This window comes from Brachionichthys hirsutus, chromosome 16, assembly GCF_040956055.1.
Source record: "Brachionichthys hirsutus isolate HB-005 chromosome 16, CSIRO-AGI_Bhir_v1, whole genome shotgun sequence".
Classification (NCBI taxonomy): domain Eukaryota; kingdom Metazoa; phylum Chordata; class Actinopteri; order Lophiiformes; family Brachionichthyidae; genus Brachionichthys; species Brachionichthys hirsutus.
The window spans coordinates 4905708-4922633 of NC_090912.1; the positions used below are offsets into that span (position 1 = coordinate 4905708).

The window sequence follows — 16926 nt, forward strand, 5'->3', positions numbered from 1 at the left end:
ATGAACAAGAATAAATACATAGAAACAAAGAAATCCATAAATTCATTTTAAGATGTGTATTTTTAAACAAAAGCGTCATCTGTGCATCGTTCATCTTGCTCGTCACTTTAACACAACTCTCCTTCACTGGTCTGCAGAGGAAGGGGCTGAACACACACACACACCTACACACACCCACACACACACACACACACACCAAGCTAATACACACACATACTCTTATTAGCACGCAGTAAGCATACACATTAAGTTTACAGGTTTACACATGGTCAGACGCACATTTTACAAATAAACTCCTACACACACCCACATGAGATAATCTGCTGTGTCAGCGGATTGCCTGAACCGAATACTGACCACACAGTAAACTCACAATTTACATCCTCATCAGAACTGTGCAAAAAAAAAAAAAAAAAACGGTGAGCAAATCCTGACTCATCTGCAACACAGAAAAGCTTGCCCTTCATTGGGGTTGGTTCATCAGGTCATTGGCAATGGTAAATAGGCTGGGCGTACTCCGGTGGGAAGTAGCCCACATGTCCATGGCAACGGCCCCTCCAACGCAGCGAATCGGAGCAGTCGAGGAGTTCAATGACATCACCGCGCAGGAAACGTAGCTGGGTGGGGTGGTGAGGGGCGAAGTCAAAGAGAGCATGGGCATGGTGGGGGCGCTGCGGTGGGGAGAAGGAGGGAGAGAAGAGATTCATATTTAATGGACAGATATTGACCAGTATCAATCTTCTCACCTAACTTTCATAAGGAGGAAAATAGTTTGACATTTTGTGCTGCGCCGTGCTTGTTCTGAAGGTGAAAATAAAAGTTTCATCTCTTTCACCTAAAACACGTGGAAAAAGTAACTTCAATTAGTGTTTAGTCTCCTTTTTCACATTTACGCAACTTTAATGTGTCCGTGTTAGTGAGCATGTTGGTGCCAGCCTTTGTTTACTCAGTGAGCGTACAAGTGCAGTCTTGCATCTGCTGCATTTTTCTGGTTCTGCATGTAACAGCACAAGGAAAAGTATTTCATTTTTTTCCCCCATTAGCTTATGAAGATCCTGCTCGCGGGTGGAACTGTGGTCCATCCCCCCGATCCGCTGCTCTCTGCAGCCCAGGGGTCATCAGCCTCTCCAGCATTGACAGAGGAACAAATACATTTGAATCATCTATTGACAGCTATATACTAAATCTGCTTTTGCACATATTTCCCATGTGTCCATTATAGAAATAGCTAATTATATTAAAATATATATACTTTTTTTTTTTTTGCATTAACAAGCCTCTTGTTTTAGGAAAGAAAACTCCACACCTGACAACATGAGGGATCTCATGAGGAGGAGACAGGAATTTTTCCTGAGCATCCTGCTTTTGCGAGATAAGCAGCGACCGTGGGCCGTGATGTGAAATCAGATTAAACCAGCCCTTGACAGATTTAACATTACATCCATGAAAATAACCTATAAAACAGGGGAAAAGAGTTGTGCTGCAACTTGCAATTATGCTGTCTTGTTATTTCTGATGACATCATTTCAGAAAGTGGAACCCTTAATGGAATGAAGACAAAGTCCCACAGGTACAAAGACGAGCGCATCGTGTGCTAATATAAAATGGCAAAAAAAAGGGAGAGTTTCGATCCAAGTAAAATCTAATATTTAATAGTTCTTCAGCGCTTCTAAGTTTGAAGCGTTGGTTGAGTCGACCAACACGAACAGCATCTGATCACATGAACTGAGGAAAAAGGTAGACTAGGGAACCATGTGATCTTGACTCTTTGTATTTATAAAGATAAATAAAAACAAATACAATAAAATAATTCATTAAATAAGTCATTAAAATGTAACAGACAAACAGAAACAAGGTCTGCCTACCTTTTATTAAAATGATTCAAAAATGGAAATGAGCCTGTCTTAGCCAGTGGGCGCAGTTGTAGATCTCAAAGTGTAAATTTTAACTTGTGGTTTGATCTTGTGACATAATCAAATACAACTGCTTGCACATGAAGAGCAGGCTTTCATAATAGCAGTTTGCTCAGACGCTCCCTTGTTGCCACATCATCAGATATTTGCACTGTTGGGAAAGACAATGGTGTACATGTACAATTTAGCCCGTAACAATAACACAGAAGCAGTAAACAAGGCTGCACTATTTAAGTATATGGTAAAGCCTCTGTGACCTACATGCTAAACTCAGCAGCTTCTGTTGTGGGGTGCAGATCAATATATAGAGTGTCCGAGAGTACAAGAAAGGTCACAGCCCAGAATATACACAATACTGCAAATAAGCATTAAAAACTAAATCAGAATTTATGAAAATAGCACAAAGTCAACTGATAATAATTGATCATTTAGTTTGTTGATTGACTAGTTCCAGAATGTAATATTTGCAGCCCAACAACGGATACACAAAACACATTTGGGGCTTTACAGTCATGCACGTAAAGAGGAGTTGCCGAGCATGCAACCCTCATTAAACTTTGACGTCAGTTCAGAGCAGCAAAGCAACCTCTGACCATATTATTCAGACTTGAGGCAGAATTACCTGGATTACCATATACTGCCCCAATAAACACATTCCTGGTGAGGCAGCATCAGTTCTGACCTGGAGGATGTGACGAAATACATAAAAAATAGGAAATAGAATGAAATACGTTTTGCAAATATGTTGTTTTATACAACGAGGGTGCATAATTCCATCGAAAGCTTCACTGGTTGCTATCCGGGGATTATTGCTGGGATTATTCTGTGCACTTCTTTTTTTTATTGGTCAAATAAGATTCATTCAAACAACATTAAAACAAAAAGGCTTCTAGTACATTTAGCTGTGATTGTTATTACTGGAATAAGTAAATAAACCTATAGGATTAAATGCAAATGAGTAAGTAAACGCTTAATGTCTGCAGCAAGTCTGAGGATGTTGATGGTGGAAGCTGAGAGAGTAAAAGAAATAAGATTAAAAACAGTTACGTAAAAAAAAAGCATTAAATAAATAGATCATCGCTCTAAATTGAGGGGAACAAGCATAAACCTTCTGTTAAAATAATGGATTTTTCCAGACGTCACGACAGACGAGTGGATCAGACAATCCCTGCTGAGGTCATCAGATGTGGTTTGTGCAGCTATGTCAGTTTATTAATCCTAGAAAAATGAGATTCTGATCAAACTGATTCGCCGACAGAGACCGGCTGTTTTTTTTCACACATTAAAGTGACAGTATTTAGGTCACACAGGCCTCAATCTACCACAGGAATGCTGTTTCCAATTTCATCAGCATCCTAAAAACCCTGAGGCTAAATTCTTCATGTGCACCTGCTCCAGGTGCATTTGTTGAGTGGTCCGAACATACTTGTCAATGTTCCCCTGCGATTTCAGGACATGCATGAAGCTGTGACGGTGCGAGGCAGGTTGCCGCACAGCAAGAACCAAAATTTGTGAAAAACAAAAGCTTATTTTTAGGACCTGTCATCCTCATCAAGTCGGATGTTGCACCGGGTGAAGTGTTGTTCAGCAAAGCTTGTCCGAACAAATAAAGATCTCGCTTTGACTTATGGATCACATTTCAGGAAAAACAAGTTGCACAATGGCATGAGAGAGAGAGGGTTACGAAGAGCTGATGGTATCCGAATCTCACAAAAATCAATCAATAGCTCGTCAGAAGAGATTCACACACAGGCTCATAAGCTCAACGTATTTCATTGTAGTAATTAATTGATGTCACATGCACTATTAAGATGTATACGATAGAGTTGGCTACTGTATGTTTGTCTTTATTGGTGAGCCAATTCAATTATATTCATTTGACTTCAGGCATTTGGAGCAAAGCAGACTTTCAAATACCGGTAAGATAAAAGAAACTACCTTGCAAGAATAAAAGCACCTGCTTGAAAATGTTTTACAAATACCTTTTTGGATGTAGGAGAATGTGTGCGAATGCTTGTTATTTCCCTCCTCGGTTTAGCTCTAGCTCACATCCATCCTCCGTGGCGCGCTTGCCACTCCCAGAAATATTTAACATGCAATGTGATCCTGCCTGAGTTACAACCTCACAAGAACTTTTTCCCACGATGGCACCACCATCATACCTGTCACTTATGCGAATCCTGCAAAAGCATGTATTTGTTGTTACACTAAATGCTTATTTCATTACAATTATATTTACTTAGTTAATCTGTATGTTAATGTTTTGTAACAAATTGACTTGGAGAATTTCGAGTGATCTGTTTCACCTTATGACAGACGTGAAACTTAAAAGGTGATACATGGCATAGATGGGAGTGAAAACCTCAACCCGTATCATCCACTGCTTCCCCTCTGGCTGGGAAGACTGATTGGTTCCTACATCAAACTGGTGGCAGCTCTGTCATCTTTCATCACACACGTCAAGCCCTGCTGCTGCAGAAACTTCACAGGAGCATGAATTGTTATACGGCTGGGTTTAGATAAGAGTAGGAAATTTTGGAAATTTTGATTTTGATAATGCAAAATATATAAAATAACTCAAAGGTTTACTGAAGTCTAAGAGAGAATTTAAAGTATAATTCTGTGGTCTTAATTGTTTTTATTAGAATCACACTCCTAAATAACATTGCTCATTTAAAACAGGGACTTTATTTCCCGCTGAAATTGTCCATGGATGAGATTCTCGCGGCTCTTATTCTCGAGACGTCATGCAGAAACAAACCACTGAGGCTTCAGGCGCTCACCCTGGCAAAGTGCTCGGGGTCCCTCAGGAAGACGGTTCTCTCTTTAGCGATGCTGTTGCAGTGGTAGAACTCCACCAGCTCATTCAGTGAGGAGAAGAGCTCCTCCCACACGTAGTACTGTCCACAGCGATCCTGTAGCACTTTGAAATGCTGAACGTGGTCCCCGTAACTGTGAAATGAACAGAGACAGAAGTTTAAAATAGAGTAAAAAAAAAAGATAACTGTAATAGATTCAGTCGAGTTGAAGCTAGATTCTGTATAATGAATTTTAAGCTAAATTAAAGCAAGTCTATAGTGTAATACCTGGCAAGAAAAAAAACAGATGATAAAAAACATTAAAACAGAACAACGATGCATAGTCATGTTGATTTAGTCACTAATTTGAATAGTGACCTTCAAGTCAACACAATGATGACAGCTTGAAATATATATATAAAAACTGAACAATGTAATACAGGTTTGTGATTGTAATCTGATCTTCCACATTTAAAAATTGAAGCAAGAACAGCCCCCCAACTAAAATAACCAAACACATACCTTGTTGTTATGATTAAAAGAGTTTGGCCAGCATCCTGCTACCCCCCCCCCCCCCCCCCCCCTTCCCTCCCCCCATCCTGCTCTGTGGTGGTTGCTTAGTAACTTGCCAGCTTATCTTTAGAAGTCTGGACATCGCACCACGATTGTGCTGTTATATAACTGCATCTAATATGCAGCGGAAGTCAATGTAAACTCCCCCGTATTCCTCACACATCATACCGAGGTGGGTGCATTTTTCTGCTGTGTTCCATTCTTCAGTTAACAAGCCTTTCCTGGAGCACTTTGCGCTTTAACCTCGCTAAACTCCTCTCTCTGTCGTGCGACCGCTGCTCTGAGCTCAGAACAGTAACTGAGCTGCAGCTTGTCTCAGCCAGAATTCCTTTCTCCTTTGAGCTCCCTGAACATAAAGGACTGACTCCCCGATGACTGGATGGCATTCAGCTGCACCTCCATTGCTCCCTTCTCTCTTGTTCTTCTCCACTTCGCTCTGCCGTGCTCCAATTTCTCCTCTCGCTCACTCTCCGAAACCATTTAAGCCAAAATGTTAAGTATGTTTGACTTGAGATATTTTCGAAGCCTTTGAACGCACACAACACACTCTTTTTTTTCCATTTGCTTCGGGCCACGATTACTTTTGTCTATTATCTGTTCTCTGCTTAACTTTCCATTCCTTTCTCAATCCCTCACAACTGCTCCGGTATGTTTCTGTCACCTCTCTTCATTCAGCTCCATCCATCCAGTGCTTGCACGCAGACACACACACACACATAATAAATAATCTCTGTCAGCCCCACCAATATCCCCTGTTACTGATGCCCTCTGCTGCACCCTGCTGGTTGGGCTTTGCTACTGCCACCTGCGGTGAAGCTGCACCAGTCCCCTCTCAAGACAAAAAAAAAAAAATGGATGACAAGAACATCCAAAATATTTTCTTTGGTTGGGCAGCAGTGGCTCAGTTGGTTTTGGGTTTGGGTTGGGAGGCGAAGAGTCCGTCGGTTCAAGTCCCAGTCCAGATGAAATATGGAGCGTGTGCTGCTGCCTGGACAGGGGCCAGTTTACCCTCAGAGCACTGCCGAGGTGCCCTTGAGCAAGGCAACGGCCCAAATTGCTCCAGTTGTGCAGATGTAATACTGTAGTTATCAGTGTGAGGTGATATCAGGTAGATGCTTCATATGAATTATTACTGTTATACTATTACAGACATCCGAGAACCAGTGCACATCTGTCTTCGCTTCATCACTCACTCACACACACACACACACACACACACACACTTTCCTATTGCCCTCTCATCTCCCATGATCCCGTGTAATTAAGGCCCACAGCGATGGGGAGATTATTTTCATTTGCCAAGTAAAAGGGTAGGAAGTGGAGAGAGAGAGAGGGAAGGGTAGAGAGAGATTAACAGATAATGAGAGTAAGACGGATCCAGAAAGAGAAAATGATATAGATATAGAGATAGAACAGACACAGAGAGAGATTCACTTCCAATGAAGACAGAAGTTATTTTTAAAACGTTTAATCTGCACCGGCACAATTCGAGAGGCATCAGGGCCATCGGAGCATCTTTCTTCACATTTCTCGCCTGCTTTATCGCTCAGCCTGCCAACCCCCCCGCCCACCCCTTTCCGTAATCTGCTTTTTGGTTTCCAAACCAATGCAGATGTCTGGAAAAGTTCACAGTCACCCTCATCCGTCGATTTAACTCTGCAACTCTGAGTGCGTCAGTGACTGATGGTCGTGTCAAGGAGTTATCAGAGTGTGCGTCATTCCCATCCTGCAAATCACAGATTACATCAATTTACATGCTCGGGCCGGTGTGTGTGTCTGTTGGTGTGTGCTTGTGGTTTGTGTCTCACAATCTGAGCGTAGTGGTAATGAGTGTGTGTGTGTGTGTGTGTGCATGCATGTCAGCCAAGCATGTAAGCCGTGAGAGCTAAGCCCCTCCTGCAGCATCAATAAAGCATCACCTGCACCGGTTTTGATAGATGGTATCAGCAGAGTGAGTCACAATACAGTGGGGGGGGGGGGCTGAGCTGCTTGGTGGAGGTCTGCGCTGTCCAAGTGCTTTTCTAGTTAATATTTGTTATCATGCAGACCCTGTAAAAACAGTATTTACACCTTTATTTGACTTTATAAAGGAATAGTCTGACATTTTGTTAAGAGTGAAGCTCTTAGCTTAGGGAAACAACTCCCTTGGCTTTGTTGAAAGGTAACAGGAACCACCCACCAGCAGCTCTTTGAGGCTCACAAGGGTTTGGCATGTGCAAAAATAGAATTGAAGTGACTGCTTTTAAGAAACGCTTTTTTTTTTTTTACGTGAAATAAACCTTGAGGTGTTTGTATGTTGGTGTTTTTTTTTTGTTGTTTTTTTTTTTACTTTGGACAGGTCCAGATGTTTTCAAACCATACAAACCAGCTTCTGGCCTTCAGGAATAATTCTTGAAATAAATATAAAGTATGTGCTGTACTATGTCAAACTTTTGTATAAAGTGCCAGACATTTTTTCCGATATATATATATCAAGACAAATGAAGGACAAAGAGAAAAAGGCAGGAGAGAGTGATGACTCCACTGAGAAGAACTGAATAAAAAGTAATGGAGAACGAAAAGGACGAGGCCGTCTGGTGGGTTGATTTCTCGGAAGACTGGCTGCTCTTATTTCATCTCCAGTGTCAACATGAGAATACAGATAATATAAAGTTAAATCATGCATCCAGATTCTGCCCGATCTACTTCTTCTGTTTGACCTTTTTCTGTGCCTCCCATCATTTCTGCTCCCCCCCCCTGTCTTCTCTCTTCTCATTCTGGTTGATTGGGCTTTAGCTGCAGAATTTAAGGTATGAGGACCATTTGATTTGGTCCCTCTCATCACATTTTAAATACTTATAATTCTCGTTTGCTCTCTTTCTTTGGTGAGCATTATATCGGTCAATCTCAAGTCATCCATCAGCCTGCAATCAGTTAAGCAGCATAGCACGAATTTAGAATAATCTACTGGATGCTAATTGGCAGGGACAATTGTGTTATTTGCAGTTTTGCATGTCATCTCAGTGGAGAAATCTGCATGTCAGGAAGATCTGTTAGCCCTGGGATTCTGGAGGCGTAAAGGCACACAGACAGACGGATGTTGAACAGGTGGATTGTGTTGGAAGGTGAGAGACTGACAAGTTGCTCCATGTCGCTTGTTATCTTCAGCTGTGGGAAACATCAGAAACACCATGTATAGAAACTCAAACTCACATTTAAATGCAATTTAGAGTCACCATTTCAGATATTTTGCGTGGCTTTGGGAGCGGGAGGAAGCTGGAGAACTCAGAGTGAATCCATTGGGTACCCGCGGCCCTCATATGGATTCAAACCTCAGCAAACCTCAGGACAAAAACAAATGCTTTGAATGAATCTCCTTCAAACTAAAATAAAATACAAATGCTTAGCATGAATTTGTTCCATTTTCTACTAAATAACCCAGTGTGACAGATTCACTGGCATCTTCTGAATCGAATCCCCTGCTGCATATTCTATTCAAAAAGTGATCTGAACAAAAACTTTCTGTCCTTGGCGTGTTTCAACATTTCGCTGTATTGGAAAGGCAAGAAATGACTGCGTCATACCCGGGCAACTGCTTTCTGATTAGTTCTTATTTTTATGTGTTGCATTTTGCTGCTTTGTAAAAATGGATGATAATGAATAACAGAATAACCTTTTTACATTTACAGACATAACATCTTCAGATGTTCAGCATATACACGGGATTCAAATAGCGAGTTTTGATTTGATTTTGAACCATGGCCAACAGTTTTCCTGTACATGAAGGACTGTTCCTCCCTTTTTTTTGCTCCATTAATGACTGCAATAGTAGCTTTTCAGGCGCTGACGTCAAAGTCGACCAGCAGAGACTGAATTTCTCATAGTTACTGCTGTCAGGACGCCTCCTCTGACGGAAGAGCTGCCAGCGCTACATGGAGCACCCTCACAAAAACACCTGACCCAATTTTCAAGCTGCCACAACACCCAGCAACAACCGTCAGAGAGAGATAGAAACAGTCCAAAAAGACCCCAAAAAACCCAGGGAGCATCAAAATCCATTCCTCCCTCTGTTTCACACACAGGGGGGAGGGGGGGGGGGGGCTCTCTTCTCCACCTTCCTTCTAATTCTCTCTTTCCCTTCCCCAAAAGCTCAACTTCACAAATAACCCGACTAATTTTTCTTTTCTTTTCCTCTGTTAGTGCTTCCTCATCCACTGGCCATTGTCAAAACCTCCAAAACAAACCCTTTGACTTGAGCCAGCTTGTCTTGCAACCTCAGTGGCCCAGAAGCAAGCCAAGTCTTGGTTCCATGTCTGGCCATTAGCGCCAAAAATTCAGATTCCAGGCCCCTAAACAACCTCCAACATCCTCATCGCCCCCCCAGGATCACAACACCAAACCTCAGCGGGCGTCCCTAACCGCCATCCTCAGACGAGTGGACCGATTGGGCCCCCATCAGCTGGCTCTAGATAGCCACGTGTGCCAGACAGGATTAGCTCACAATCAGACCAGAGGGGATGCAGATCCTCCCTCTTGTTCCGCCCCACGCCTTATCCTCTTTACCCCCACCCTCCGCCTGCTCCTCTCATCCCCTGCCACCAAACCCGTGTGTGCATACGCACATTCATGCAAGCTCATTCAGAATTTGACTAAATAATAAACAGCAGGGCAGACATGTTGATGTGCTGGGATGTGCGCATCTGTGCATGCAGGAAGTGTTTTTACGTAGACATGCTAATCGAATTAGGCTGCATTAGAGGAGATGGATGAAACTTTAATGATCCCTGCGAAGAGACAAGCCTGTTTAGCAGCACGAGGAGGAATGCGTTCAGAATACGCAGATCAAAGAGATGCTAAATAGGTGATAAATATGGTTCCTTTTATTATCATCTTTTTCTCCCCCTACCTGACAGACATGGAGAACTCTCCCGGAGCGCTCTCACTCTCTCTGACCAGAAAGGCTCCACACTCCCTGTGTCGGAGTCGACTCTCTGCCACACCACGGGATATACGACCGGCAAACCAGCTGGAGAAAGACAGAAAGAAAGAACATCAACATTGAGTGTATGTGTTCTGTGTTATTCTGGAGTCTAAACTTTGATGGCTTCCCTTTCAGTGGGAATGATGAGATTCTAACCGTGGCTCCAAACATATAGATCAATGCTGACAAAGAAATAAAAAAAAAAGATCAGCAGTGGAAGGTGGAGGGAGAAAAGCAGAAGTAGCGCATTTGTGAAGTTATTTTTAACCATGCTGCTAAAGATGCAATGCTGGATTTCAGCTGTCAGCTGTCAGCTGTGGAGGGTGAGTTGTCAATTGTGATTTCTTTTTTTTTTTTTTGGTGCTCATTAGTCTTTAGTTTAGTAGAGCAGCTTGTCTGCACGCAAGGTTTGCATGGATGACATTCTGCTTTCATGGGCGCGTGCTCTGCGATGACAGTCGGTTGGATGTGCTACATATGAAAGAGGGCGGTGACATCATAGGTCTGTGTCTGATCAGCTTGTTTTTTATTTTACAGTTCTGTGAAGGACGCTGAAAGAGGAAAAAGCAGCGTGAGACACTCTACGGTGCGAACACGCTTAACGAAACAGCTTCAGCCGGACAGAACATCGGAGCTCATTAATGAGACAAAGCTACAGGAACGGCTGCTCTGTCAGTTCAGGGTTCTGTCACAGTAATGAAGTAGAACCCAGCTGCTGCGTGACCATCTGATGGAGATACAGGGTGTACCGGTCCCTCCGCTGTAAACACAAACACACACACACAGCTGTATCATGTGTGGTTACATAAGGTGAGAAAAGTCAGCGTGTCCTTTTGGGTAGGCTGCCTCATGTCGGACTGCAGATGTCCAGAGCGGAGCAGAAAAGGCCCCCGAGCGTCACAAACGCACTGATGAGCTGCTTTACAGATAGCTTGTGTGTGAGTGTGTGTGTGTGTGTGTGTGCGCGTGCGTGCGTACTTACGCGTGTGGTCGCAGGTTGATGTAGTTTTTTGGCACAAAGCCTTTTCTGTTGTGGAGCTCAGCTGTGTACCAGTTAGGATCATCCTCCATGTTGGTGATCTATGAGACACACAAATAAGGTATTACCCGCGATGATGCTAATGATTCTGATGACAGGTAACGTTCAGTTTGCTCTAGCTTCTTTATCAGTGTCCTCACCACACCACTTTAGTCCTGAAATGAAGACTGTGAGCGAGGGTGATGTGTCAGTCGTTTATACTGAAAGACATATTTGTCATTTTCCTCAGATTTGGGATCTTTGCATGCACAAAGATGGTGCTACGGAGCCCCAGAATGGACAAACCAAGCACAAACAGTGTGCTTTTTGCATTTTTAATGGCTGCAGTATGGGACAGTAAGCTGGAGTGTGCAGTCGGCTCCATTCTAGATACTACTGGATATCCGGTCCATTTGTGTGTGAGAGCAGAAGCATTGAAGAAAGGCAGAACTGGGGATGAAAAATTATCTCTCTCTCTGATGGACTGTTTTTTAAAAACCCTGGGGTGATGTAGGCGAAGGAGGACAGACCTGATCTAATCTGGCTGTGGCGTGCCTTGTCATTTTGATATTTTCAGATGTTACGTTTTCTCTGCTTGGTTTGCAGTGAAATGTTTTTTCTTCTCTTCATCAACAAATCCGAAGTTCATTGCTTTGTGATTTTTCTTTTTAATTGTATTTCAAATCCCAGATAACTTCACTTTAAGTATAATGTTTTTTTTTATGTTAGAGAAACGATTCGAATAAGAAGTCCTCTTTAAACCACGGTGTGGACAGGTGCATTATTGCAGCATTGCGACCTTGAGGCTGCAAAAAGCTGCTGCATTTTGCCGCTTAGCAGCATTTTACCTGCTATTTAAAGTATGCATTAGCCAGACAACAAAATACATAACGTAGGGCTCTGACGCCTTCCAGTTCTACATGCTCATTGTTCATCCACGACATTCAAATATGATGCATGAAGGTTTTCATTAGAAATTTTCCAATTTCCAATTAGAAATGGTTCTGTATTCACAAATTCTAATGCTTTCCATTGGCTCGCTAAAAGTCACTGCAGCAAAACATCATGGGGCATTCAAGCAGCAAAACTAAGAGCTGTATTTATAACTCTGACAGGACAGGAGAATTCCCACAGGAAACAAATTAAACTTTAATTTCTGAAGCAAATGTTTTCAGCTCTGCAGGAGTGGCTGCGTTAATCCAAACGCTCTCACTGTATCCGGTCTGCGTGTGTTGAAAAGCACAAAACAATCAGTTAAAGTCAGATGCTGATAGATCATTTCTAATGTGTTGTTAGGGCCTTGTGCGTCGATGCACACATCCTGCCTTTCACAGACATTTTTCACACCTGTGTTTACGGGCGCTGTCGTCGCGTGGGATTATTTCTGACGTAATCAGAGAAAAATAAAGGGGAAATGCCTTCAGTATTTCTGCTGCAGCAGAAGTCAAAAAGTCAGAACAGCCTGGAAGCACTGGATCAATAAATACTAGCCACTAGCAGTGCTTGTCTTTAGCTCGTCCATCGTAAGACTGAAGTGAGCTGCAAAAGAATTCATGCTGCAGCCAAACAATACAAAAAACTATGTTTTAGGTACCAAATTATGGCAAAAAGGATTATTGCTGTTTCTAGTTTCACAGTTTTCTGTTTTGACAGCTTTCAGGAAACATGTCGGACACTTCCTGTTCAGTAACTTTAAGGTTAAACAACAATGAAATATCTTTCTGATCACGTTTTAGGCAGCAAACAGGCACCATAGCAACAGACTCTTTATTTTGATTTGATCAACACCACCTTGTGACAGTTTGGCCAGTTTGTTGAGTCTGTGGAGGCAGATAGAATCAGAATCTGGTTAACTGCGTCATTCAGAGAATGTCATTTGACTGATATCTGACAGCAAAGGAGAGCAAAGCTCTGCATGCACGCAAATATAGGTGAGAAGTTTAACATTGGACATTTGCATATCCTGCCAAAGTTATAATGATATGACGCTGATTGGACTGGATATTAACAACATCCCCCCCACCCCCCACCCCCTTAATGGACTGATGCACTTATCGTTTCTGATGCAGGTAAAGTCATGTACAGTTCCCTCATCCACATTCAATCTGCTATTAATCAGAATAATTCTTCAGTCCCAGCTTCTTTTATCTGTGGAATGTGGGCTGCGTGCATCGCTGGGAGTTTTACATATGGATGTCACGCCGTCCTCCCTCCTCCTCCTCCTCAGTTAAATATCGGGGCATTTCCTCATATACCATCACGGGGAGATGGTGGACAAAGGACATGAAGGAACGTCATCCTGTCCTTTAGCACAGAACAGTACTATTTAGATGAGACTCTACTTGGTGTAATTCATGTTATCATGCCTATGCTCTTTGCATCTTATTTTGCATGTGGATTATACGGCATGCACACACACACACACACTCTCAACTACACTACGGATACATTTCCTGTTCTAGAATGTCACACTAAAATAAGCTTCCCTACTTCTTCTTTTCTACTTGCAAAAAAGACATGGCATCATCACCGCTTTAAGGGTCTTGCAGACACAATAGGATTTGAGTCGCGCTTGCCGCCGGGTTCAACGCAGTCAACCACATTGAACTTTGGGATGCGGCAGCGCCGGGCGGCATGTGCTGCACAGTGAAATGCTGTCATATGGCACAAGCAGAGAGGAATGGCTTATCCATAATGTCTACAGATACATGAGTCCCAAATGCACCAAAACTCTGAACAGCTACATCAGACTGTAAGTAGCAGGTCAGTCGATGTCCTGCGTCTGGATGTGTGACTCAGAAAGACAAGCTGTTTTTCCAGCATCGGTCTTCTTTCACAAAATAAACCAACCTAGTACTAAAATGTTTGTTTTTAAACTAAATTATTCCTTCTTCTTCTTCTTTCTCTTTTGGCTCATCCCGTGAGGGGTCGCCACAGCAAATCAACGTTCTCCACTTCACCCTGTCCTTTGCATCGTCCTCCTCAACACCAGCCACTCTCATGTCCTCCCTCACTACGTCCATGTATCTTCTCCTGGGTCGACCTCTAGCCCTGTTCCCTGGCAGCTCCATAACTGAAACATTACACGATGTATTTATTTACATGGCAAGGAGGAATCAAAGCTGAGGAGATTGCTGATACTGCTGATGTGAGATCTTCAAAGCCTAATCTACCTGAATGCTGACGGATATATTCGCTTCTGTCGGGAACAGAGAACAATAAAATGACCGGTGTGACAGGAAATGAGCTTACAATGAATCTTGTAATTGCTAGATTTTTATATGCAGCTATATTTGTTCAGTCCAGGACATCTGGTGCTGCAAGCCAAAATTAACAAACGTGGAAACAATTATGTAAAACTACTGTTTGACCCGAATCTGGACTGGAGTTGTTTGGCTGAAATGAGAATGCAGATGATTCCACTGGGAAATAAAGTTGCATAAACTCTCCAGTTTTTTAAGGAAATTAATCACAGTTCCCATAAATCATGACTTCACATGCTGTTGACTTCGCCATCATCATAACTCCTTTGCTGACTAAAGCCAACAACTGATCGCTCTCTGATTTAAAGATAGATTAGAAGGCTTCATCAAGCTTTATTCAATGCTGCAGGGAATAGAGATTCACAGTCATTTACCGTAATGTCGCACTGATAGATCAAGGTTGAGTCCATGCTATTCGATATAATCCAATAGGTGTCAAGGGTTAATTTTGTTATGAGCTATTTCCTCCATCAGCTTCATCTTAAGTGATTTCTAACATTTTCCAGAATTCTTTTCAGAACGTAACAGTGGATGGAACCAGTCATATAGTCTGCCAGTCAGCCACATTAAAATAAGAATATAGGGGTTTTCCCAGTCAATAATAAGTTGGTGTTGCTCCTGAAGCAATGCTTGTCCTTCACTATGATTGCAATCTGAGGTTAACTGTTCATGTTTCATAGGAACAATTTTCTACAACAATAATCACCAGCTGTGCACGAACTCAGAGATGCACTTGTTTTGTTGTCCATCAGATAAATATCAAGAAAATATTTATTCTGGAGAACATTTGGGGGGAAAAGAGCCTTATTTGAATGCACTTTTGGCTACTAAAACCAGCATAGACTAAAGGCAGTCTGATAGAAATATAAAGATGCCAGTTCTAGTATATGAGTATATGTGCTGAAATATTTCAAGCTTCTGATCCTTGCAAAAAGTTGTCATATATATATATATATATATATATATATATATAATAATCATATAACTAGGAATCTTTAAGCTAGCTGATCTTTGGTAGCTTATCTTTATTTCCAGGCTGGCTCTGGCTGCATACAGAAAAATGAAAAATGAGTGTGTGTGTGTGTGTGTGAAAATGAAAAGAAAAAACAACCAACATATTTTTCTTGTCTAATGTTATAAACAAATATTAATAAAGTTGGTGAAGTTTTAATGTGCTTTCAGCCAAATGTTACTTCAGAAAGGTTTTGATAGATAGATAGATAGATAGATAGATAGATAGATAGATAGATAGATAGATAGATAGATAGATAAATAGATAGATAGATAGATAAATAGATAGATAGATAGATAGATGGATAGATAGATGATAGATAGATACCTTACCTTTAGCATGTCTCCCTTGGTGAAACTGAGTTCATCACCTTCTGTGGCACGAAACGTATAAAGTGCCACCGCTTCCATGCTAAAACCTCTCAACCTCTCTGACACACACTCACACACACACTGGGACCCCCACTAATTCCCCTGACATGGGGGAGTGTGTATGGAGACAGAGAGAGAAATGTAAAAAAAGAAATACAAGAATAGGATGCTATGAGATAACAGATGCAAGAAGAAGAGCGGAGGAGAGGTCTGGTCTTCCCAGTGAGCCGGAGAGCGTGAATGAGAGTCAGAGTGGAGGATGAGAGAGAGAGTGAGCTCGGTGTGAGTGGAACAACACGACGGGCTGCTGCTCAGCAACACGACCATGAGTAACGCTCAGAGAGAGAGAGAGAGAGAGAGAGAGTAAGCAGGGGTGAGGGAGTGGGAGGCACTTCCTGTGCACATAGTTGCCTCACACTGTTAGTGTGGCTTCTGTGGATTCAGTGTGTGTGTGTGTGTGTGTGTGTGTGTGTGTTTCTTCTGTCAGTGCACATGTTTGTGTCTCTGAGCGGTTTGTCATTACATCACTGTTGTCTCTTGTAGCTTCACGCCTTCCAGAAACAATATGTATAATAGCCATTTCTAATGGTTCAGACTACAACGTAAAATATTCATAGTAGCTATCCCAACTTGTGTGTCCATTCACTGAGGTGAATCCAATGTTACACGCACACACACACACACACACACAAAAAAAGTGCCCTAAAGTGAAGTTGGAAACAGACGATTAAATGTGTCTTCAGAATGTCAGCGAGGAGAAGTGTTTCTTCTGAGAGAGATGTTTGTTTAAGTACGAGCATGAAGCTGTGAATAACAGATCTGTGATAGAGGTAACGACAGCATTTATTACAGCTCAGGTGTCCTCCAAGTGTCTCTCAACAGGACAAGTCTGATGCTGGACTATAGAGCTAAATCCACCTCCCTGCAGGCAAACTGTTAAGTCCTTGCTTCCATCCATAAATCAGGATTTAGTGCGACGCGTTTTTCTCAGATGATGCGAAGGAGCATAAAAATTCAC

General features: G+C 42.2%; 1 protein-coding gene across 1 annotated transcript; it reads right to left on the reverse strand.

Annotated features, from left to right (window-relative positions):
* Positions 1-485: 485 nt before the first annotated feature.
* Positions 486-15947, reverse strand: grapa (GRB2 related adaptor protein a). The gene is made up of 5 exons (XM_068750082.1): positions 15870-15947; positions 11227-11324; positions 10170-10289; positions 4697-4865; positions 486-671 (listed from the first exon to the last, which is right to left on the reverse strand). The coding sequence occupies exons 1-5, from the start codon at positions 15945-15947 to the stop codon at positions 486-488; spliced, it is 651 nt and encodes a 216-aa protein (XP_068606183.1).
* Positions 15948-16926: the final 979 nt, after the last annotated feature.